General features: G+C 35.6%; 2 protein-coding genes across 4 annotated transcripts in view; both read right to left on the bottom strand.

The window, feature by feature from the left end:
* Nucleotides 1-317: 317 nt before the first annotated feature.
* LOC149782294 (dnaJ homolog subfamily C member 16-like) overlaps nt 318-27,110 on the bottom strand; it is a 106,987-nt gene continuing 80,194 nt past the window's right edge. For both annotated transcript variants that reach the window (XM_089933683.1, XM_089933682.1), the window contains one exon: nt 318-4,625. In XM_089933683.1, the coding sequence (XP_089789809.1) occupies nt 4,319-4,625 (307 nt within the window). In that variant the 3' untranslated portion in view covers nt 318-4,318. The remainder of the gene's footprint in view (nt 4,626-27,110) is intronic.
* LOC149782295 (uncharacterized) lies at nt 9,621-16,146 on the bottom strand. Of its 2 annotated transcripts, XM_089933680.1 has the most exons (6): nt 15,378-16,122; nt 14,625-14,820; nt 12,082-14,087; nt 11,337-11,563; nt 10,937-11,114; nt 9,621-10,472 (listed from the first exon to the last, which is right to left on the bottom strand). In XM_089933680.1, the coding sequence occupies exons 1-6, from the start codon at nt 15,853-15,855 to the stop codon at nt 10,237-10,239; spliced, it is 3,321 nt and encodes a 1,106-aa protein (XP_089789806.1). In that variant the 5' UTR covers nt 15,856-16,122; the 3' UTR covers nt 9,621-10,236. The 2 variants fall into 2 exon arrangements, with proteins under 2 accessions (XP_089789806.1, XP_089789807.1); XM_089933681.1 differs by lacking the exons at nt 9,621-10,472; nt 10,937-11,114 and having other exon boundaries at nt 11,366-11,528; nt 15,378-16,146.

The following is a 27,110-nucleotide window of genomic DNA, read 5'->3' as shown; positions in this document are numbered from 1 at the left end:
GTGCATAAAAATAGGTGAGATGATTTACTCACATCAAACCAAAAGCAATTATCACTAGTGGACTATGGAAAGCGGACATTATTGCAATATTGTCTTAATAAAGGCATATTTAAGTTAAAGAAAGGGGATATAACCTTTGCTGGAAACAAAACTTAATTTAATTTCATTGCTGATATTCTACTGCGTCTGCATTTAGTTATTTGAAGGCTAAGTAAAGACAATTTTCTTTCTAAATATGCCCCCGCTATCAAGTATTCTCACCCATCCCACCCCAAGACGGCGATGAGTTAGAATTATAAAAAATGCAAAACGCTTCGTACTAGTCAATGCTTCTCATTTATTCTGATGATGACTATAATGCATAATTCGTTTCACATCTAGTCACTGAAATCCATGGGAGCAGTTAGTTATAAAATGAAAGTAATATACTTCATCCTGCTGAAACTAGACAATAACGTTTACAGCACTAATTCACTAGAATCAATCTCACATTTCAATTAGTTGCAGGGCAAATATGGCACTAATTATAACAAACTTCGTCAGTGCAGAACGTTTTGTAGACATGCACAAATTGGCTTTAGTTGGGCATGATTCACTCTTGAGCATATTGATCAGTTCATCTTGTATTGTATTGTATTGAACTGAATGCGATGTGCAGAGATCATTCGCTTATCTGACTTGCCATGACCATGACCTCTGACCTCTAGGTCACAGATAATAAATATTTCTTTAATATCACAAATTTAAATTATCCATAAATTTGGTCACAGAGGTTACTCTAGAACACAAGTCGTTCTGGAAAACCCAGTTTTCTTTGACCGATAATGACGTTGACAGTTGACCTTTTGGTATTTAATATCAACAGAGTTCATTCTTACCAAAATTGCAAATCATCCACAATGTGAAGCTATATGGTTGAGAACATAACTTAGTGAGGAGAAATTCTATCTTCTTTTAGCTATTAACCGTGTTTTTTGACCTTTTAGCTCATATGGCGGCTATGCCCACATTTTGTTAGAGATGTGTGATATAGATCTAACGTTATTATTCTTCTTTCGGACACAGTGGCCTTGATCATCACTGAAATTTTGACTCCCAGATCAGTCTTTAACTTTAACCAACGTGCAAGTACTCCAGTTTGTTCCAGGTTCATGATGTTGATTATATGGTTGGTTTCTAATGGAACCGACAACAGTTTATTGGTGACATCATGAAGAGAAAATTGTCCCTGAGAAAAACAAATTGGCCTGGCCTGTTCATGTATTGAATGATCGACTCTTGGATAACGAGTCGGACGCTAAAGCAACTGACAAACCATGACTTCATGGATCTGGAATTAATGGTAACCTGAGGAAACCAAATTGTATCATCAGTCAATGTGTACTTGACCTTAGACCTTTTGACTGCATAATATTCTGCCAATAACTAGTTTCTGCATTCAGATCAAATAGGCAAAACCGCCAAGAAAGTTAGCCTAAATAAATGGAATTGTCTATTTGTACATTTTCAGGTGATGACTATATTATTTAAGACTTTCGTGGTACTTCATAACAAAACATATGGAATAGTTGTTTTCGCTAGTGTGTGACATACGGATGGATAGACGGACCAGAAATGGACAATTTGGTACAAAATCTCATTTGCCCAGCGGACAAATGTCTCAAATACTGCCCCGAAAACAACAAGAACTTAACTAATTGCTCTCGATCAAGATATCGTAAAGCTTATACTTTGTTGTACATTTAAAATAAATATGGTTTTTTTGGCAAACATGTGACATGTCTTATGGATAGACAGACAAAAGGATGAAGTGCACAGACAACAAATCCAAAGGATCACCCATCTTTTGTATCTGGCACAAAAAGCACTCAATACTCACAGAAATGTTTAAATACATTATACATGTATAACCAGATATCAAAATGGATAAATCTGGTCATAAAAACCGGGTAACAGCAGAAAACTTATAAATAATAACACGACAGCAACATAATTTGGTGAAATGTTATTCAGCATCCAAAATTTTCTACTGAACACTTGACAACTTTCCGCTACAAAAATAACTGATAAAGGTGAATGAAATATTTCTCAAAGAGAAAGTAAAAGTAAATATGCTGAGAGATCGTGGCAAAGGAATCACAGAATATAACAGATATGCCTTTAAATGCCAAACTTCCTTTATCTTGTGGTTGGAGACTAAAAAGGATTGACGTAACATTAATTCATATCTGTTTTCATCTCATCTTTCATATCTAGATAACGACAGTTAAAATTCGTACATCCCATTTATGTGAATTGCCATGTGACAATACAATTAGATTTCACTTGTGTTTCAATATAATCCTGTAAATACAAGTCATGCGATTGGTTATATGACAATGTAAGTACAAGTCATGATATTTGCTAAATGATAGTGTAAGTTCAAGTAATGTGAACTGCCATATGACGATATAGTTACAATGCAATTTTGTTGCCATACGATAATGAAAGTACACGTCATGTGATTGGCTGTATGACAATGTAAGTACAAGTCATGTTAATTGCTAAATGCTAGTGTAAGTTCAAGTCATGTGAATTGCCTTATGACAATAGAAGTACAAGTCCCGTGAATTTCCATGTGACAATCTAAGTACAAGTTATTGAACGTCCGTTTGACAATGTAAATACAAGCCATGTGAATGGCCTTATGACAATGTAAGTACAAGCCATGTGAATGGCCTTATGACAATGTAAATACAAGCCATGTTAATTGCGAAATGAGGTATTTTAAATAAATCTAAAAAGTGTTTAAACAAGAAAACTTCTTCAATTCGTAAAGAAATGATAACTTGTGTCATTCTTCCAGTATTCTCATTTCCGATTCAACTCTTTTGGCACCATAAAACATTCTCAGACAAAACTACTTTAATGACAACTTGAACTATATAAATATTATGTTATTTATTTAAATTTCTATGTTTACAGAATCATGAATAATACATGAATTTGTTTTGTTCAAGAAAAAGTCTCCTATTTTTACATCCTTTTATGAATAAATGGTTTGCTTATTTATCATTTTTTTCTCCACTTTTTATTTGATTCTTACTTTTCTATGTGCTGCTCTTTCTGAAAGTAGAGAGACATTTAAATATTTATTTTTATTTCAATTACAATGCTTGCTATGACTTAATTACAACAACAACAACAACAACAACAATAATAATAATAATAATAATAATAATAATAATAATAATAACGTTCTTGCTATGAAGATTTTCCTTTAAACTAAATTGTGATACAACGTCTTGTGATGCATGGAATTGGATAGCTAATTAACATTATCTCTACAGACAGCGGAAATTGATTCGCAATATATCTGACAAACATCCATCAACCACCATATCTGATAAATTGTATGTCTTGAATAGCTACCCATATAAATCTTGATTCAATGAAAGTACACAGAAGTTGACAAATGAAATGCATTCGAAATAGTCTATATAGTATAAATATAAAATTCGAAAAAACAAAAACAAAAAAGAAATACAAATACATTTTAGGTAAGAATATTTAAGAAACTTGTGACAAATACATCTGCTTACAATTAGCAAAGTTATGTTTGAGAGCTTCTAGGGACAATCACAACAATTCATGGACCTGCATGTCGAGCGGAAAAGCAAAGCATCACTGTGAATTTTATGATTTTAACCCCAAGGTAATGGAGATAGCAAGCATGTCACATAATGAATCATCTTGGTTTAATAACGATTCTTTCCAAGTGTGAAGAAACTCCATCATGGCGTTAAGGTTATACATGGAAATGAAACAATATTAATGCATTATTTTTTCTTTATCATCTTAACTCGGCTTAAAAGAGCAATAAAGCTTGTAACTGAATGAATTATCGTAGATTTTTTAAAATCATCTACGCAGAAGAAAAACAACTTTAACTCAAACCTTAACACAAAGTTTCTATGACCTTGACCTTGAATACATGGTGAAAGAAGTGAGTGAACATGTCGAAGAATTAACTGTCTTATCTTCTTAAAGATTCGTGTCACATATGTATCAAAGAATTTAAGCATAGATACAAATGAAACGCTATAACCAAACTTTAATCACATGTTGTAGTCACCATTGTCTACATCGTAAATCTGTCTAACATATCTAGCTATGTCTAGCTAACCAAATAGTGGGCTTTTCAAATATACAATCATTGTTGAGCTTACCCATATAACGAAAAAAACATCATACAATGAAATGTTGGAACTGTAGGTACCAAACCAGAAATGTATTAACATAATGTTGATACCTCACCGAAGTGCTTCAGTACAACGCATCAAGCCTGTTTGGTTTCTTTCATAGCTGGCCAGTTTTTAATTTTATACTTTGTAAAGGAACCAGAGCGAACTTGATCCAGCCATATATTCAGTCCATTTAGTAAACCATAACTCTTGGCTTTGTATACGTAGTAGCATTTTCCAACGCCGTCAAGTGCCAGGACTGTTCCAACACAGCTACGAAGTTTGTTTCGCATCTTAGCACTTGACATGTTCAAACTTGTATCTGTACACTCTTGAAGCAGTTTGTGGAACCAAAGGATGTGATACTCCATGCTGACGTACCCAAAGGTTAGGGTATTGTCTCTATAAATAGAAATGTATAAACGGTTCAGTACATTGACAGGAATACTTGTATGTGGTTTGCTTTCATTAAAATGACTGAAACATAGTTATATTGTTCAACCTTCTCCTAATTTCAAATGCAAGTTATCTTAAATGATTCAACCTTATCTTTATGTAGCACAACCTCAGATACAATTCCAATCAAGTGCTTTATAGTGCTTGATGAAAACAACTGCCATTTTATCAGTTTAGTTGGTCCATTGTAGCAAATGTATCTGCATTTGACTGGTGTACAAGATAAACTCTGATTGACCTGTAAAATTTATTTCCTAGTTCATTATTAGCACGTTTTACATATTAATAAAATAGTGATCACATTAAAAGGTAGGCTTTATGATTTTAAATGGTTGGTCAGTTGCCACCAGTACTTTTAACACAATATTGGCTATATCATTCTGAGGTAATGGGATTTATTCAAGTGATTTTATTCCTACGACACACTGGTCATCCTAAAGTGACCTCATCAGGGATTTAGCATAAACACGAAGAGTAGTATCATTATGGTTTTTTTTTTAAAATTTCGTTAGCTAGCATACACCAAAGTCTTCTATATCCATGTCTTTACCCTTAAGTTATATGTGAGATTATTATTTAAGCAAGCAAACATTAACTCATGATGAACTCCACCCGTGTCAAGCCTCAAGTTAATTTACTATTATAGATGCCGCAATCAGGCTAATCCACCGGCAAACGTGTTGGAAGACTGATTAATGTATTTTCTTTGTAACTCAATTACCATGGTTATCTCGGTTACACATCTACGCGCCGAGATGTTCGAAGTTTCCATCCCCATTATCACAATTTCGATCTCAGCTTTGACACACATTGTGTCGTGCAGAGAGTACTTTGTGTCGCTTCGATAAGTTCCCAATAAGCACTTTGTGTATCTGTTATGTAAACACAGAGTTTTTTTTACCAGCTCTATGCGAGACATGAGAATATATATATATATATATATATATATATATATATATATATATATATATATATATATATATATATATATATCCAGCAACAATTCTGATTTGTGTGCCTATACTAGCTGCCGAAGTTGCAATTCCCTCCACACCGCAACGTGACATATACATCTGGATTTCATGAGCAATGAGGTTCTTTTATTAATTTTATATCGCAGTTGTTGTTCTGCTCCATTTGTTTTCTCACGTCGAGTAGTATGGCATATCCGTGACAGTTCTTCTATTAATAACGTGATCATGTAGGATAGTTGCTGTGTGGGTTGGCATTGATCAGGTACAACATATACACGCACATCTGAGGAACATTAAGTCACCTATGGTTGTGCATTATGAATGATGGGTGGTTGACTAGCGACATGTTTATAGAGAAACACATAAATCACAGCATCAAATGTTTTCTGGAACGATTTTTCTCGTCTTCGTCCACATGCTATTTCTTCTTGTCCTTGTCGAATGATAGTGGAGGTTTTTCTCTTCTTGTCTAAGTCCTTGTTTGTGCAACATAATCAACAGGAAATAAACATGGACAGGATTTGTCGGTGAACTCTATTTCTTGATTGTGAAAAAAATCCCTGAGTGTTTTTATTCCTGTCTGTGTACTCCGTGATCGTGTTTTCACGCATTAATGCAATTATTGAAAGCTAGCTTCCAGTTTGTGATGAAAAGTTAGAATGGTCTGAACTGTCAATTTTATTTGACCCTTAATAATGTTATATCTCAGTGCATACTAGCATTGGTAAACGCTGAAGCAAAATAACCTACGGTAGACGCCTCGCGTTTAATAATCGACAACTTTAAGTGGCAATTCAATCCCGCACGAGTCAAAATATAATAGGTAATTCGGTGTCACCTCATATACAACTCAGTGATTCCGAGATCATGTTGATGTATCTATGTTAACAATGTCGGTTTTCAAAGCGCGTTGAATCATCGCCGCAAACTCGTTTTGCATTAAAACTGTTCCGAAATGCTTGATTGACTTTACATCACGAGTAGGCGAAGGCTGGTTAATGGACGCGTGGCCTATTGCGAGTCCTACCGAGTAGCGTTAGACCTCTGCTTATGGGTATTTTGCGAGTTGTTCCGGGTAGTCGAAGACCATTTCCTTTTTATTCGTTTATGAGACACTATGCCGCCTCCTTTCCTTGAACCATTCCTGATGCTGTTCCGACTGCCTCTAACGCGCTCTCTTTTCCACCTGTTTTTTTGTGTCTGACGTTGATAATTTCAATGTCACCAATGTGTCATTTTGTTTGTCTGTATCAATTTATTATGATACCCATCTTGTTTATCCATTCCAGTAAAACAATTGCCATAGATATTTTACATGACTTTGTTGTATGTGTGCTTAAAATTATCCCAGTATGATCAGATATTTCCTTCACCCGTGTTTATAAGGAGCCCAACAATTTTATGGAAATCATTCTTCTTAGAGTTAGTACGATATAGTCGTTTTAATATAGTCCATTCCTTGCATATCCATCTTCCCCCAATCCCTATTGCGGAACCGATCTCGCATCAGTAAATATTTCACTCTACAACAATATTTTCATTGTTTAGGGTGATGTATATTGAGAAAAAAACCTTAAGGGATAGTCAAAGATTGCCTGCCGTGCTGGTTCATTAACGTTTTGAACTTGTGTTTCAAACTATAAGTTTTAGTCAGTTTTTTCTTGCTGTGGAAGATTTGCAAGTGCCTCATCGGCATTCTCGGTCATAACGTCTAACTCTTTGTAAATTTACTCTAATTGTTCTGGCCTACGCATGATCGGACCAGAATGTCTTTTTGTTCCTGTCATTGTGGCAGTTGTCATGTGTTACATAAGATAACGTCTATGTTTTGGTGTTACTGGAAAAGAAATTAAAAGTGAGGACTGAAGTGTTACCGTAATATCTCCTCTGACGCCACAATTATGTACAACCGATCAATCATTGTCAATGTTAAAATCGTATCCAACAGAATTTGGTTCATCTATGATCCTGCTGAAACAATAATCAACGCATGAACGCAGTTGGAAGCATGTCACCATGTTTGGATAGTTTAGGCTTTGCCTGCAAAATAAAGTCAGTGATGGCAAAATCGCGAGAGCTTTTCAATTTCAAGATCCCATTTTGAATGCCGCTAGTTGTATAATAATGTTAGTGTATATAATGCATTCTTATTGTTATCGATGCCGCATCAAAACTCGTACTGCAAATCCAACTTGTGTGCGAGCACGTAATGGACAAATTATGAGGTAACTGAAGTTTATCTTCGGTGTGGAGCTAAGACGTTCAGGTTGTGGGAATCTTTGGTTCTAATCAGTCCAGGTTAAAGTCTAAACAAAATCGATGATAATGTTGCTGCAAGCATTAAGGAAACAATATGGAACAACATGGTGCAAATATCCCGGTGTAAAGTACATCCCCAGATACAATTACTGTGGGCCTGGTACACGACTGGATATACGATTTGATTCTAATATCTAACAACCAACTGAATTCTGGAGAAGCACTTATAAACCGCGTCGATGTTGCATGTTACGGACATTATTTCGCATACAAATCATGAAGTGATATCGGTGCACATCAACGTACCGGTATTGATCTCAACCAAGAATTGAATGCATTTAATTCAACACTCAGAGATATATTTGGATTTTCAAAGGAAATATGAAGATTAAGATTCTATTAGAAGGCCTCAAAGTGAAAGACAACGTTCAATCATGAAAGGTAACATATATTGATATAATAAACTCAAACAAAACAATATGAATAAGAAGAACATACGTTTAAGCGGACTTTCTAAGTAACATAGTACAGTCCATGTGGTTATTGGAAAGGTGAAGCTGCTGATGAAACGTTATCATGCTCGATCAGGGGTGGTTACATAGGCATTGGGACAAATTTACCTACCCTAGCCAAGATAGTTCTTCCGTTGATATCAAAACGTGTAATAAAGTTTGCTCGGCTAATCGTTCCTGTTGGACAAATTAATTTACATAGCGACCAAGCAATTGTGGAAAGATAGAACCGTACACTTTCCAATCGGTTATGCGGACACGAGATACACGCACGAATTGTTGATGAGATCTTCGACACAGAGTTATCGCACTCTGAGCAATATCGCGATTGAATAACAAGATTTCCATCAGATATAAAAGCATCGTAGCACTAAACAATGAGCCACATGCACAAATGTGTTAAAACCTGCAGAAACTATTAGGCAGAAGGCTGTTACCGGTCCATACAAAATGATGTCACAACCACTATCGTTAGACCCACTCGGAAACAATTGCGTTAGGAATTTGTAAGCGCCAAGGGAGTTTGACGGCGTGTTATTGACCCGGTATTATTGGTCGATGTATTTACAATCTTTGCTTGGATTGATATTCCGGAGACACCAACATATTCTCATTTAGCATCCAAATACCGCTCTGCCGTCCAATCACGAGCAGTAAAGAAACCAAGTAGAACATTTGTGCGAGAAGATTCGCAAGTTATTTCCGCGGAGAAAGAAATATAATCAACGTTTTAATGCGTTAGTGTATCGATTTCCTAGGGCACAAAGCATTTGTTGGGTGACAATCTGTTGGTGTTGGTACTCACAAGAGGTGATTCTGTCTGGGAATATCCATCGCGATTTTTCTTTGACTGGATCAGACCTGCTGTGTGTAAGAAATTGTATCGCTGCCGTTCACAGTCTACATACATGTTGTATTTGATATCTTTTGGTGCAACAACACGGGGCACATTCTTCACTGTAATAAAGTCTTTGGATCAATATCACGTTTTCTTATCATACGATTGACCATATGAGCAATAATTAGAATGTTAAGTGCATCAGTACGTTGATCTGACATGGTAAGGCCGCAATTAAAAATATCTTTGTTTCCCCTTACCCTACCCAACAATTTGAAGTTGGGTAGGTAGGTAGGCTAATAATTTTTTTTTCTCATGAAATTCATGACACTATAAACTGACACATAGGAAACAGAAAAACGATAAATTCAACTTTAATAATAATACTGAAATACAGTAACTCATGAACTGAAATACAGTAACTTGTGAACAAGTTTAAAATGTTTTATAGACTAGATTAGTTTTTGATAAGGGCTATTCCAATAAAAATACTCCCTGCAGGCATTGGCCAGGGTACCAATTTAACAGATTTACTCAAATTTTGAAACATATATTAAATGAGAGTAATTTCAATGAAATATAAAGATACACATGTAAAGGTGCAAGAAGTGTTTTTTTCCGAGTTTTTGAGGAGTGTTGGGTTAAGGTAGATATTTGCTGGAATAACCCTTAGTATTTTTTCTGACTAGGTCAAATGTATAAAAATGTTTTAAAATAATTAATAAAAGTATTTTAAAAGTCTTGAGTATTCTTTCTGACTAGTATCATTGGGTTCAATATATAATGAGACTTAACATATTTGCAAGACCTGTCAAAATGCACAAATATAAAGTTAGACATTGAATAGTGTCTCAAATATGCAGAAACATGTCAATAAAGTAATGTCAGAACACTAAATACATGTAGAAATCTAACTAACAAAAAAGAAACAAACAATGCAAAACATCATTTTAAATGTCACTAAGAGCTGCTGGTTAGTTTTTAACTGGGTTTCGTTTTGGAATGTCCTTTCCAGATGCTAAACATTGCTGGCACACTGGTAGAACAGTACGGAATCTTCCAGTCATTTCCTGGGATTTTTCTGCTCCTATGGCTCCACAATGAGCACAAATATCTGGTCTGCCAATGTTGCTGGCATAGTATGGGAATTCAATGTGTACAGCACAAGACAATTGTAGTCTTACAAACACTTTTCCCTGTAGGATGTCTCCTAAAATATATTAAATAGAACACCAATTATCCAAAATTGAACTTTAATGTCCGAAGGTGACTAGACATGATACACAACAAATAGCATATAGAACCTGAAACTAAATCTGTAAATAATTATCTTTATAAACACAGAGAAACTAGTATAAAAAGATAAATGAGCAACTTGGACTTCACTAAAAATTGGGAGCATGGACCAGGAAACAGGAATACTTGTAAAATAATATTCACATTAAAAGTTTAGTGCAATGGCTAGTACTAAGAGAAAATCACAGTTAAAAAAAGCAATATCTGACATGAAAGAACATTAAAAACTATCTGGGCTCTCTGACAGTGTCAGACATGATTCTAAATCAAGGTAAGAGTCAAACCGCATTCAGTATGTGAAGAGTGTATAGGTATATTTTTGAATAAAGTATTAAGGACTTGGATAAAAGTATAAAATATTAAATCATTAGAACTTACCATCAGGTGTGATAACAGAACCACAAGTATAGTCGTATTTCTCCAAAGTATGTGTCAAAGCTCTCTGGTCTCTTGCTGTTAGTTTCGTCTTAGCGTATATGCATCGTGGTTTTAGACACTCACAGCAGTTAACAGTTTGTCTAACATTCTGTCCCACAAGAATACTGTTTTTACAACCCTGTAAAAAGAAACATAAATATCATCACTTGTGTTTTAAGTGTTGTGTAGTGACATGCCCTCTATTTTGTAACTTATTATGTTACAAGGGGTTCTATTAAAGTTGCAGTTTCTTAAATAACTTTTTTATATACATGTGTTGTTATTATTGCACAATTTATAACTGTTAAATCAATACTTTATAAAACTTCTATATTTTAATAAGATTTATGAACATCCTTACCTGTTGTTCTTGTGCCACAGCAGCTACAGTTTGCTTTAAACTAGACGGCCTGTCCTTATCTGTAGTTTCTTTACCAAGCAGTTCATCAAATGGCTTGTAATGCTGTCCAGTTATGTCTAATATGGGGTCTGGTAACCACGCCCATTCCCTCTCTGGAGTAGGACAGCAACCCTCATCATGACATCTTCTGATCTGAAAGGAGTAATGGCGTTCACGGCAGTGATCAGCTGTAATAAAATACCAAGAGACATGAAAATCTTTTATTTAATAGAAAGGGCTGACATGCAGGGACATTTAACACATCACTTTTGAAAATGAGCCAATAAGTTTAAACTAAGGACTAAATTATGTTTGAGTTATGTTTCATATGAAGAAAAAATGAGAAAATGCACAATGAACGGGTTCCTGGCATAATGTTTAAGAGTAGTGCCCTGGGCCATTAAATTAATATTTCAAAATAATTCCTGTCGACTTACAAAGACAATTTGTATGCAATGTTATTCTATTTTTAAAATTTGTGTATATCTGTAAATAAATCATGATTTATCTGTCAATGTTGAGTTTTTATAATGTAGAAGTCTAACAAATCGGGAGAGCTGCATGTCCACTTTCAGTTTGGAATTATAAAATGCTCTGACACTCACCCTTGAAATTACGGACAGACTGACAAGATATTGCAACTTCAACCCTGGCACTTTCTGAGTGTCGCAAGCAATAAAAATGTTCTGTAGATCTCTGTACTTACCAATAAATTTTTTCAGCTGTGTTGCATGGCTAAGTTGCTGCTGCTGATACTTTCCAACTTTGATGGCAGGGTCTATAAGGGTCACTTCAGCTTCAGCCATTTCAACATCAGCATCCTCTGCTGCTTTAAATACTTTGAAAGACTTTTCCTTAAGTTGGACTCTCTCTGTTCTTGAGGACAGGGTTTTGATCATAGGTTGAACTGACTGTAGCCATTCTGTTTTAATTTGATTGATTTTTCCAGCTTTTGTTCTGATTTCATTCATACTTCCGCATGTTTTCAGAATTGTTTCTACATCAGATGAGGCAAGCTCTCGTGCAAGTACAGTGTTTTGGAAGGCAATGTTGAGAAGTGACATAATCCGCTCAGCCGGATTAGTCCAAGAGTGACCTGGTGCAGTTCTGCAGGCAACTAAGAATTCTAACCGGAGTCTTCTGAATAAAACAATCAATGACAACTTTACTGCTCCATATGTGACCCGATGGTCAGGACCACCATCTGTGTACATAAATAAAGCTGGTTTGTTCTCATTTTTAGCTTTCAGAATAGTTTCAAGCTCTACTATGTGACGGAAGGGGGTGCTTGCCTGGAAGATACTATCTTTGAATGTAACCGAGACTTGTCCCCTGTAGAATGTTTCTGTTGCATCACCTGGAATATCTACATCAAGTACGACAGAAGGAGTAAGTGAGCCTTTGCTCTGCACATCATGATCAAGACAGGAAAGTACTGAATTCATCGGAACTATGGATTTCTTCCCTCTTACCCCTGTTGAGGTGAAGAGATCAGGTTCTCCAAAGTCCAGCTTAGACTTGTCGTCCATACACACAAAATTACTAATGTCTCTAAATTGTGTTGCATATGCTCTACAATATTTAAAAAGAGCTGAACAGTAGTGATCATCTTGGTGTTGTGCACGAAGTTGCCTGGTCTGTACTTTCAATCTAATAGGTACTCTACCTTTGTATAACTTGGCTACATTTTGATGTGCATTTTTTGGAACAAATGCTAGTAGGACTGATGACTCACTGGGAATATTGGTTCCTTCTGGTACTTTACTTTTCACCTGCTCTATCATATCCATAACAGACAAAAAACGTGAAATATGCTCTGTATTGTGTCTCCTCTCATCTGCAGCAACCATGTCCTGAATCTCCTTTTCAAGGGTCTGAAAAAATACATCGAAAGTGTCATTAGGTCTACCCTTATTTAAGTGACGTAAATCTACCACAAGATCAGGATCAATCCCCAAAACAGAAAGACGTACTCGGTTATCTATTTCCTTATTTTGATCTGCTGAAGCATCATTTGTAAAGGTTGTGTAGATAGACCGCAAAATGTGTGGAGGTATAATGGTTCCAGCAATATTTCCGTAAGCATTGAAGAACTCCTGTCTCATTTGTCTTGTGTGATATTCAGGCAGTTTACTGCGTAAGCTGTGCAAAACTTGGTTGTCTCTCATAAACATTTCCGAAGAAGACATCCCATCTTCAGGAATTCTCCAGATAAAAGAAATCGCCCCAATCCCTCCACCAGGGTCGTACCTTAACATATGTACTGGTATGGTCAGACAAAGTTTCTCAAAATATCTAAATCGTTGTTCTGGCCCTTTAAATGGTTCATTTAAATGCAAATCTTCATCAAAGAAGAGAGGTTGAAACATTGCCATCTGAGATACCTGACCATCCAATCGACTGTAACATGGTAGGATTTCATCTTGTCTAGGACGATGTGCAATGGAGAGATTGGAATCAATCTGACGAACTGGATTCATTTGTAATTGTCGTGATATCTGTTTTTCATTTGCTTTTTCTAAATAATCTGCATAAGACTGTAAACATCCAGTTAAGGTTTCAATGTCACCTCTTATGGTCCAATGCTGTGTAAAAGGTCTTGAGATTAGCCTGAATAAACACTGGACTTGTAACTTCAGATCTTTTGCAGTAAGCTGTGGACGTTTTTGCTTCTTTCTTTTATAATCATTAGCACCATCAAACTTTAAAAACCTGTAAAAAAGGTAAGTTACAACAAAATTACTGAACAAGGATAATCAATCTCTGACAAATGTCACGGAAAAGTAAAGTAAGCAAAATGGAGGTTACTACATGTACATAATGGAGAAATTGACAACCGCAATGGTCCTGACTTTGTACAGGCTTAAATGAAACCGTGGAAGGTTGAACCAGATTTTATGGTGCTATAAAACCACCCTCTTCCATCGCAATATTAGGGTTGGGTAGCAACACAAAAGAAATAAAAAAGTCAAGTGTTCAACCAGTTTTTTAAATCTTATGACATTGAACCTTTATTTTAATCAGCTTACCAAATATTAAAAAGTCTATGTCATATTTTCCTTTAACGTGAGATAGTATTGCTTGCTCAGTTTTATCATTGAAAATCAAAAAAAAAACAAACTATGGACATTAAGACACTTACTATATTAAATTTCTCTAGAATTATGTGTTGCAGGAATGTTTGTAATAAATATACATTGAATAAAGATTAATCTTTTACTTCAATTTAATATTATCAAAGATAAACACCTCTCCGGGATGTGCTTGATTCTTGTCAGGTGGGCCGCTCTCTCTTCTATTGTGGACATGTTGCCACTTATGTACCACAAAGCATTTACTAGCACCAGTACTTGTTCAGATATACTCTGGTGGGACATGCTTCCAGGAAATTTGTCTCCACATTCTATCATATCTTTGACTATGCCGTTAAACAACTCATCTTTAGCTGAAAGAATGGAATAAAAAAAACCTTTCACTGAGATGGAATGGCCAGCTTTACTGATAGATAATATTAAATGAGATATGAGATGTGGAATAAGTGTACATGGCACACAAAAAACAGACAGCAGTCTTCAATGTGACACCAGTTACTGTTGGCTGTCTTGCAATCGTGCCCCATGGCAGATAAAATTCAAAACCTTGAATCTAATATCAACAAACGGATTTCATAATTAATAGACTTTAACACTGCCATATTCATTATGCACTGCAGGTATCAAAATAATGTTTTAATCATGTTTATGTATGTCTTTAATGTTTTTATTGTCTGCTTTTGTTTTGTATGTTATATATGTATAGTTTTTGCTATATTGTGTATGCTCTGTGTTTATTGTCGGTCAAAGCTTAAACATTTGTACTTGACAAACAGACTTTAAATATTAGGAAGGCAGTAAAAATTCTAGAAAGATTGCAGTTGTCAGAGGGTGCATGAATTCATTTCTAATAACTGTCAGACAGATGTTTGAAAATAACATTATTTCATATAAAAAAAATTGTTTATACCAGTGAAACGCTCAGCATTTGTGTCCTTAAGTTGTGGTAGCTTTGTTGCCACGGAAGTAGACATTAAAACAGAAAAGGCAGTCCGTGCAGGTGGTGCTTGTTGATTTTCTGTACTAGTAGTAGTTGAGGAAACATCATCCAACCCAACACTTTCATCACGGGTCACCGTAAATGTAACATATTTCAGTCGCTGATTAAACTCTTTCACCACATGCAGACCTTCGTGAAGGTCTGGATGAAAAGTCATCGTTCCATCCAGTTTGTCTGATAAACTGACGTTCAGTACATCTGCTTTATGAGGGCGAAAGTCTGTATCATTGGTAATGTCGTGATATACATCATCCCATGTACACTCCGTTGAGTATTCTAGTATTCTGTTGTTACAAATTTTTTTGTTTGATTTCCCGCATTTTGCGATTACGCTTACACATATAATGAAATCTTCTTCGTATTTTCTTTTGCCGGCCATGCCGGTCATGATGCTTTTCCTATCTAATTTAAACACCTTGCAACAAACGTTTTTCGCGCGCTAGTGACATCGATTTTGTTGACTGCATGAAAATACGGATCGCACAACGAAACGAAACGAAAAAACGAACTTTTGAACAAAACGAAAAAAAAAAAAAAATACTATCGCAAATTTTTCAAAAAATTTTTTTCAGTCGGCGGATTTTAAGAGGGTCGGTCGGGTAAGGGGAAACAAACTTAATTTTAATTTTGGCCTAACTTCACTTGGGGGTCACCTCTGTGGGGTGGGTGGGGGTGAGGATACTCACCACTGGTTTATATTCACCTGCTTGAATAATACACTTGCGCGTAATTTAAGAGTAAGTTCGTGTTGTAGTGAATGCTTTGACCTGTATTAACTGTCAATGACTCTACACCAATACATGTTGTCATTGGTACTCAATGGTTTCTGAGTGAATTCGCCATCACAACGTAATCTAATCTTGTATCAAAACAGTCATGGTGGATCAACGACCCTTGTGTTCTGTCATCTTTTTTTTATTATACCTTCCGACCGTAATAAGACCTTCTCTGCAATGCAGTCAATAAACGCATTTTGACGTACTTTAGACAAATTTTCAGTACGGTGTAAGAATACATCATGTATTCATAGTTTTGAAGTGGAAACGCGGGAGTAAAATATTCAGAGCTGTAATAAGATGAACTGAAAGACACTGGATATATATAACGGATCAGGTTTATCATGCACAATGAAACCTTTTGACATCCCTTTCAGTTTTGAAAATATTAAATTCCAAACCCCATGGATGTTAATGACTTCTTTCTACTGTTTAAAATTGTCATAATCCTTATTGTTTTAAAAATACTTAAAGTTTATTGTTTATTCCTTCAAATGTATCAGCCGAGCGAATTTGGAGAATAAATTATATAGCTAGTAATGGAGCAAATAAAACTATTTTCAAAGGCAGAATGATCAGGAGTTAAAATCAACTACCTATATCGAGTAATATGTTTGAGAAAATTTGGATAATGATAACAATATTATGCTTATATAATGTATGCTTAAGCTAAAAGTACTTTATTCCTTCATTATAAATAGCATGAGATTCTCGAGGAAATTCGTTTTCAAAATTACGCTTCCTGTATCGTATTTGGATACTCTAAGAGACGTTATTCAATTCACGCCATAGTTTCTACGATCTTTTCACGTTTCCAAATAAGGATGTATTCTCCTTGCACGGCACGCAACAAAACGAAGCTGAAAACAGAAGCAGCTATTAGATGAACTAATAAAATATTCTCTGAAGAACGTAACTTTATATTATTCGTAATTCTAAGCATGTATGGTATTAAATAAGAAGACTTTCTTAAGTCATATAGTTATATGTATGGAACATTTTCAAAAGTGTTGACAAAATCGATTCTCTATCTTTACATATCGGCAAATTTTCAAACCTCGTCGACGAAGTAGAACTTCCTCTTTCTCACTGAACTTGCTATTAAGCGAGCGCGATCATCACGGTGTCGACCTTTAAGAGTAAGTCTCCTATGTTCATTTCCTTACGGCCGATTCTATTGGCAGGGTCACCGTGCACTGTATTCGGAAAAGACAGCACAAAATGCAGTTAATAGTGGTCAAAATAATAAAACAAATGAAGAAATAGAATAATAACAATAACCAGAAAAGGACATCAACCTGTATAATAAGAAATTGTCTTATATAGCAACACTCTCTCGCTCAGTTTGGAGCTGGACATAAGGCTTGTAAAGCCAAACTCCATCACTGCACGACTAACGAAGATGGTGTGGGAAAACAACGCGCTGACAGATCACAACAAGAAACAAGTCTACCAGGCCTGCGTTCTCAACACCCTCCTATATGGAAGTGAGACCTGGGGTACCTATATCATGCCAGTGCGTTGGCTGAATTCCTTCCATATATGGTGCCTAAAACGCATCCTGAAAATCAACTGGCAAGACCGCGTCCGACACACCGAGATCCTGCAGAGTGCAAGTATCCTCAGCATATACTCCCGGCTGAGCAAACGCCGCCTTCGATGGCTGCGACACGTAAGACGAATGGAGGATGGTAGGCTGCCAAAAGACATCCTATATGGACAGCTGGCACCAGAAGAGTTGGCCAGCCCTCACCCCGTTTCAAGGATGTGTGCAATATGGACATGAAGGCATGTGACATTTCACCCGACGGCTGGTAAGTGCAGGCCAAGGACCGAGGCACCTGGAGAAACGGTCCGTAAGGGCATAGCAATCGCTGACGTGAGGAGAGGCCAGCTGGCGGTAGATAAATTTGAGAGAAAGAAGAGCGCGGCAGCAACCACAGCAAATCAGTATTTCATAGTGTCTGCACCAGCTGCATTAGGGACTTTTACATAGGGCTGCACAGCCACAGCAGACATTGTCACAATCCCAGAGACAGACGACACTACTCGCATGGTCTCTCTAGATTGAGCCGCTAATGATGATATGAGAAATATACCGGAATTCCTTAATATACTACTACTACTATTCATACTCATGTTACCAATACTATAACACTTCAATTCAATTATGAATATATTGAAATCTTCATCGTAAACGGGTGCACGTTTCAGATACGGATGCACTTAATGGTTAGACACATTACTGAACTTACATATAGATCTAAAAAAACACCGAAATATTTTAATGCGTTTACATTAAACTTGCAATATGTTGCTCTACCATCCTAAATTTTCTTTGAATATAAACCAATAACAGCATGGTAAAATAATTTTAGACAATCATTATATTAATTTCCATTGAATTGTCGCTGCTAATAAAGAAAGCAGCGACTGTCTAAATGAAAATAGCACATTCCAAGATTAACTTGGCATAGTCATATCTGTTGCAGAACTTGACGGTAAAAGGTCAGATTCGTGAATATAATATTTTGCCAATAATTGTCGCATGAAAACAGAAGCGAAATGCATGTTGTGTGATATATTCGGATGTGCAAGAAACACGCTACACCTAATAAGCTATTCCCAAATCGTTTTTCCTTCTTCACATTAATTGTGCACCCTTACTGTATGCATTATGCAGATTAGATGTGTAGATAGTATTGATTGGATATCTGTGTGCAAAACATCCATATAAATTTAAGCTAGTACTTCTGTAGTATATAACGTCTGTCTTGGATACATTTATTTCGGAGTATTAATTTTTAAAATTATACAACGATCAGACAGAACACAATGCACATGTACATTTATCGCTAAGACACAAAATTGTAATCATCAGTGGTATCACAAGGCTCTGGTGCTACGTGGTGATGGACCATCACATGCAGCAATTGAGTGATTGGTGTACGGATTGTGTCGGCGATGTGGTGGCTATAAGGTGAGGTGGAAGCTCTGGAATGAATTTATGGTTTCTGCAGCAAACATAAAATAATCATTGGATTGTTACTTTTTGGAAATTTAAGAGCTGTTATATAACTTCCTCGTAACACATAGATGAAGTTTCTTAACCTTACTGGTGTAAATTCAACCTGGCCAAGTTCAAACACGTAGTTGAAAACGCCACGTGCAGAAAACGACATTATCATCTCTCAAAAATCTACGTTTGAGGAACTACAACGACTAGTTGAAAGCAAGCAGTTTAATTATGACCTATCAGTTCCCTATCCAGTGAAATTTCCGCGAGGTTTATATCATGAAACTAGACAGAGCATCAGGGACGACAACGATGAGATTCGCAGTGATAAAGCCGCGCAGGACCAATCGAAGTGTCAGGTTGAGGATGAGGATACGTTAAAACTTACAGATTGTTAAACCACAACTCAGAATTACTAGCAATAACATTGTATATGATGTCCAAACGACGAAAATGGTGTGGAAATCGGTAATGTCCCTGCACGTAAATTTCTCGAACCAAAGAAACATCATGCGGAATATCGGAACTTGACCTGGACTTTCATAATAGGGTTATGCTGTTGAATATCATCATTAGTTGGCTCAGGTTGAATCCATTATACCTGACAGCACCATCCGCTGATGAGAAGCAAAGCTACAACATTCTTAATGATTTCAAACAAGTGCATGATGAAATTTTAAGCATGAAGTGATTTTTCAGCCGGTCGAATTTATCACATAAATAAATAAAGCCGTGTCGTTTGACGATTTAGATGGGACGTCGATCGACATTCTCATCGTATCAGACAATGTCATGCTTGACAAGCAAACCATTGCTACACGAATATTTTCTCGTGAACGTCGTGAAACCACACAGGTCATCTATATCACGCAATGATACTTTCCGATCCCGAAAGTTATTCGTAATAACGTTACCATGTTAGTGGTGTTCAGTGAAACTGGAGCACACATGCTAAGATATATGTACATGGTGTTCCGGAGCGCGAACAGCAAGCACAGTCCAGAGTTATCATCATATACCTCGCGAATCCATGCACGCGTATTCGTGTTGGTCTCGATCGGATTGTTTGACAGCACGTTAACGCGCCGAGCGTATACGCTTTTGTTAAAGACATACGTTATCTAATAAAATGCAACACACACGAGTGACTCACACCAGACGATTAGCTTGCTGGACGCTAGCGAGGTGAACATATATCTGTCTGTCCGCCTTGACATCAAGCATAATTTATACTAGCGAAGACGATCTCGCCTCGGGATTTGAACAGACATTTGTACCCATAATCAAACTTGCTGTCGAAATCGCTGCTAATAAAGCGAGGACAAGGCAAACTCTGGAGAACTGTCAGCGACCGATATCTCAGTAGAACGAGCTGAGCGAATCGGAGTAGCCACCGAAGCTGCCAGTCTCTCCATGCATGAAATTGAATGTAGAGGAGACATGCAAGAACGTCAAAGGTGTGATGATGCACCTTATAGATGTACAACACCTAATCTTGACATTCGTGCACGTGAAGCCGATCGTTTAGGGAAACGAGGACGATGAGTAATTCACATAAATATATAAACGAGCAAACAAAATTGCAATGTAAAGTAAGTTAGCCAACAATGGGCGCACGACTATGCGGTCAGAACCAGCTGTCACGTTGTTGTGTCCTGGATAAACAATTCATAAGCTAGACGACAATCATAAGGGACACACGATATCAAAGGACTGCAAGATTATGCATTTTGAAAATTTCAATATGCGAGTCAAGTCACGGTTTGCAGAGCTGAATCCACAATAGTTCGCGAGCCAGCAGAAACAAATGCAGTCTGTTTAGCAAATGCCCCCTCAGTCATGACAGTGGATCAGCGACCTCAATCGAAACCTCCAACCAGTTGAGACTTGACAAAGAAAACGAAAGCCTCTATGCAATCCCACATATTGTCTGATACTGATCCCCATGGATGGTAACAAATCCGACGACATAATAACTGAAGCCATGAGAAACTGTCAGGGATCGGTAGCCTGTCGCATCATGGACCCCGACGTGTTGCGAACATTCATACACGGATAGATCGATGACGTACTCATATAAATAAAGGAATGGCGTTTCCGCAACACATCAACGCCACTCACGATAGAAGTGTCTGAGAGTACGAGCAACACAAATTTGAAATAGTTTCTCCCATCCACATTAAGAAGCCTGTTGCTTCCACGAGCATTGTACTATCACTAAATATTCCGCTTGCGCCTTCGGGCGTGGGAAATAGTCAGTCAAACATTCGCGCGGAACCATTATGTTTACCTGCGGTCAGTTCACTCGTGTTAGCCTGGACAACTAAATATGACGGAATCCCGATTGGCACTTGGTCAGCATTCCCACGTACCCTTACGAAATCGAAGCCATCGGCGAAGAATATCAGCAGCGTGTACGAACCTACACTCAGGGTCTCGATCGAAATATCCACTGAGAAATACCATTTTGGTTACATTAAGGCGTCGATCGGGACCGTGTTAAGATGTCCAAAAACTATCCTGCACTTCGCGATTTATCAACTGGCGTAACTTATTAAAGACTAGTTTCTTACTCTCAAACTCCTTGACTCTATTACAGGTATAGCTGGGTATTAAATAACAACAAAAAACCAATTGCCAGTAGAATTTTGTTTTTGTCACTTTAAAATTGCTTCAACCAACATCATACATAGCTAAATCCGAGTCATTGAAACAGTTAACAAATGCAGTGATATAGATGAGAGAGATTATAATGCAGATTTTAAATCACTGAATATATTCTGAATTTATTACGAGTGGCAAAAATAGACAGTAACATTTTCCTACTCTAAACATTAGAATTTATTAGAAAAACACACTAAGTTGCTGTCTTAACCTTTCATAATGTTTTTATTTAAGTTCTCCTTCCACATCATAATTGGTAAAACGAGATGTTTATTACCAGTGGCAGCCACGGTGAAGGTGACACCACGATATACGCCTAAAGGGAACAGTTGAGATTAAGAAACAAATTATTGGTAAATAAAAAGAAATTTAAGGTACATGTTGCTTGCGGTATTCCTTCAGTTAAAAATTTTATACACTATTCATAAAGTGGAAAGTTATGTAAAATTAAGTCGTATTTACGGCTAATAATTTAAACAAATATGGAGAGGATACGATGTTAACTGGATGACTTGTGGTCCAAACATAATGGAAAGCCTTACATATCACTTTGAGATCACAGATTATTTGAATGTAAAAGAGACTAGATGGTATGAAGCAATTATTATAAAAAGTACTTGCATTATTTTGGTGGTGCCATCCCTTTATATGGAGTTTGTCCTGGCGACCTAGCCATTTACATGAACCCAGACCTAGCACTGTAGAGTTCAGCTAGCAATTCCGAGGATTTATAAGCTAAAAATTCATAGCCCATAATTATTAGGAAGGTCATATAAACACAGCCATACATTTATATTGCTTGTCATGAACTCTGCCGGTATCAAGTCAGAGACTTGAGCCTTAGCTTTTCTTCTTGCAGTTGTTGGAACTCTATACACAGGGTCGAGCTAGAAATGATGGCTCACGTTTTTCATCGTAATGAGTGAGCTCCTGTCAAGTTATGGGAGTAATATATCTGTAAACCATTCCCTAAAACTTCAACAGTCATCACAGCATCATAGTTGTTGTGGGTTTTTGATTTTCATACTTGGCTCTAGCCTGGCGTGATTCCTAGCAAAGGGCACAAAGCATACATTTCTCCCACAGATATGTTATGGACAGTGGCGGAAGCAAAAGTGTGTTTTACCCTCACCCACTTTACTGTGTGGTTGGTGTGAATCCAAGTTTAATCCTGATAAATTATATGATGACGATGCTCTGTGAATTTGATTAATTTGTCTTAAATATGCATATCTTAATTTGTCTTAAATATGCATATCTTAATTTGTCTTAAATATGCATATCACTAGGCAATAACATCTTGCTTTCCACAAATCGCCTTCCAACAACATGTTTGTTGAATCTGAAATAAGGAAAACAAAACAAATAATGAGCGAAAATCTTGATAAATGTGTGTATATATATATATATATATATATATATATATATATATATATATATATATATATATATATATATATATACATACATACATATATATATATATATATATATATATATATATATATATATATATATATATATATATATATATATATATATATATATATATATATAATTACTTTACAAACTATCCATATAAAACATGTCTTTCTTTAATATATTAGTGAACATAAAATTGTATGCAAGACTTGGTAATTTCATTATTTCTTATGAATAGTGTAAATATTGGTGCACTAAATTGAAATGGAAGAATTAGCAGACAAAGGCGAGAATTTTAATAGCTATTCACTTGGTCTTCTGGTTTTGTCTAAACCATGTTATTAGCATTTGAGTTGCTTTCATTAGGTTTGTCAGAGAAGAGAAATATTGATAATAATGAGCAGAATAAATAAATTAATAAGTGCACTGTCATTATATTAGAAGTTAATAGAAGCGAATCTAAAATAGAAGAAAATAGAAATATAACAGAAATGATGTCATCTAATCTAAATTGAGATTTTCTGTAGAAAATGTAGAATATGAAACTTTGCATTAAATTGAATGCATAGGAAATTGCATTTATTTCATGTTCATTGTAACTCGGAAATACCATTTGTAATCGTTTGTTAATAAATTTAAAATATCCGTCACTTGTCAGGCAAGAGGTAAGTGCATGCAAAGGTCATTATTTTCATGACAGAATTTACTTTTAAAATATATTCCTTCTTCGTGTTTCTTTCTTAATGACGACTTTTTATCACCGTTTCTCTTCTGAATCTATGAGACAGGTCATATATTGTTTGAGCTTAGAAACCAAGCAAGCTGTAATATTTGTTATACCTGAAACCCTGATGCTTCAGAGTTCTCCAATCATTTGAACTGGATATATCTGGACTTCAAACATCAAGTTTCTTTCCTACTAAATCGACAGGTAAGCATATAGATGATGAAGGATTTCCCTCACGTACAGGTCATGTGTAGTTCCTGTAATCATCCCCTCGTTGGAGTCATCCTGTTTCCTCCTTGTGATCGGTACGTGTTTTATTTTTGACTCGTGCAGAGATGTGACCTCAGAATCCATGATTCATGCAGATATCGGTATTTGTTCGCTATTTAGTATCGGGATGCCAACTTTATTCCGGTAACCTATCAATAAATATAAACTGATATTGAGAGATAGAAAGGCATCCGTGGTTTGAAATTTATGAGCATGTTGCAGCATGCTCAGCTTCACTTTATGTCACATTATCCAAGACAAGGAAGAACTATTTCTAACTAGTATAGTTTGTTTATTTTACTTTGATAACAAAACGATATAGATATTAAATATAACAGAAATATGTATTTCTTTTCCAATTAAATAGCAACTGTTCCCTCGTTTCAAGTGGATATGTGCAGAGCTTAACTTAGTGAGTGAAACAAATGGAGCTCGTATAAATTGTTTATATCCCTTTATGAATAGCTAAGGGGGTTATAATGTTAACTTTGCTTATCTCTGTATGTTACTCCTTGATTCATGTTTTTAATTTATGGCACTGTCTAGCATATCGTTAATCTTATAGGCATACAACTAAGTATGTATGTGAATTTTGTGAGCATACCATCCTACCAACAGTTAATCATGTTTTACTTTAATTTATTGCTTTCCTAACTTCTACTAAGTATTTACTGATTGGTCATTGAAACATCATAAATTAAGCTGCAATGATCCTTCAACAAGGAGGAGGCTGACATTAGTTCCCTATGTACACATATGCTTAGTTAGTTCATTTTTTCTAAAAATATAAGTAAATTATGAAATATGTTATTTCAAAAGATAAAAAGGTATCTTATATCATGGTCTTTGCTGTTTGAAGGCAGCCTTCAACTAAACGGTTTAAAAGACTTGCGGTTTCAGTTCATAATGACCGGAGGTCAAAAATATGATATAGTCAGTACTGACTTCTGTATACAGAAATCACAAGCCTTTTCGGTTGAACATTGTCTGTATACAGCAGTGAACATGCTATATAGAACATTGGCCACAAAAGATAGGAAATCTAGTTATTGTGGCCGTATTGAGCATGTGAGTGATCTATGTGAGGAGATTATCTCTAATACACGTCTGAATGTACTCCAACGGTTGAAACAATAGTGTTAACAAATAATGTCTCACTAAAATGATACTAATTTGTAGACTATTCGAATAAAACAATATTATACATTAGACAATAAATTTACGGAATTATTCCTGAATATAATTTTCCCATCTTTTCTACCTCTATTTTTTACCAGAGAAATGTAAAATTCTATCCGAACATGAGTGACCTGCAGACAGTGGGACAATAATATAAGCTAGCCAAAGCATCATTCTAATATCTTACATAAGGAAAATTGAATATCTAAATACTCTGTACACAGAGATGAAATCTGTAATTAAATTAATGGAACCTTTACGATATCGAGCAATTTACTGATAAGTATTATTTGTGGAAGAATGCTAAATACATTTGAGCAGTATAATATTCTTATGATAAATGTTCTTTTGGAAATTCTTGAAAAAATATTTTGCAACAAACATCGATACAGTCAACTTTTATTTTATTTTAAAAACCTACATTTAATGCACAAAAATTCAGATATGGTGTATACTTGATCATCACCAAATATGTTTGTCACCTATAAAAGTAGCAAGTTTACACTACAGATTTTGATAATGAACATCCATGTCGTCTATGGAAAGAAAGGTCCATGTGAGAAATATTGATGATTATTTAGAAGGAAAATACTTATAATTATCTATATTATCTTATAATTAAAATTATAATTACAGTCTGTATTTTGTTGTCTATTCTCTAAATATATTTTAAAGTGACAATTATTTCTAACAATATGATCCATCTAACACTTATCAAAATAAATGTTATTGTTATTGTTATTGTGGGGTTTAACGCCATTTTTCAGCACACGATAGGCTATACATGGCGGCCAGTATTAATGGTGGAGGAAGAACCCAGGAAAACCCCGGAAAGAACCACCGACCCACGAGAAGCTACTGGCAAGCTTTCTCACATACCTACATTGGCTGAATCCTAGACTCGAACAGCCGCAGACAGAGGTGAGATGGCAGTGATCCGTAACGAGGAGCGCTTTAGACCACTCGGCCACTCGGGGCCCCATTAAAATAAATTAATTAATTAATAAAATAAATAATAATACAGATAAATAGGTTATTGACAAAGAAGATGACATATGATAGGCAATCGATATCTGCTTTAAGACACTTAAAATTTATTATTATTATCCTAAATAAATGATCTTCAATATTTGTTTAGAATATGATATCTTAACATAAGAAGCTGTACATAATGCATTAGAACAAAATTGAATTTTTCACGTACTTGCTGCCTATTATGCATACAAAACGATATTACTTCCTAGATATTAATTATTTCTATAGAAGTACATTTATAAATTATCAGTTTAATAAATGACACTAAAATTTCCGAACTACATGACATTACCAAAGAAATATGACATGACCATTATATTAGAAGTAGTGTATGATGATTGTCTGAATTATTTGGTGAGTTTTAAGTACAATTTAAACATTATACCCTCTGAAATTAAATAATTAGCATAACACCCACACCACACACAAATATATATATATATATATATATATATATATATATATATATATATATATATATATATATATATATATATATATATATATATATATATATATATATATAATTCTATCCATATTAGTTTCATACATAA

This window comes from Sinohyriopsis cumingii, chromosome 15, assembly GCF_028554795.1.
Source record: "Sinohyriopsis cumingii isolate HCF-2022 chromosome 15, ASM2855479v2, whole genome shotgun sequence".
Taxonomy (NCBI): domain Eukaryota; kingdom Metazoa; phylum Mollusca; class Bivalvia; order Unionida; family Unionidae; genus Sinohyriopsis; species Sinohyriopsis cumingii.
The sequence above is the reverse complement of the archived record's forward strand: the minus strand, read 5'-3'. Positions and strand labels throughout refer to the sequence as shown.

Excerpts from the sequence above, each read along its gene's own strand:
- LOC149782295 (XM_089933680.1), bottom strand. The coding sequence starts at position 15,855 with ATGACCGGCATGGCCGGCAAAAGAAAATACGAAGAAGATTTCATTATA. Across the intron at positions 11,564-12,081 it reads ACAGCTGAAAAAATTTATTG|CTGATCACTGCCGTGAACGC; the intron begins GTAAGTACAGAG and ends ATTTTATTACAG. Across the intron at positions 11,115-11,336 it reads CTGTGGCACAAGAACAACAG|GGTTGTAAAAACAGTATTCT; the intron begins GTAAGGATGTTC and ends TTCTTTTTACAG.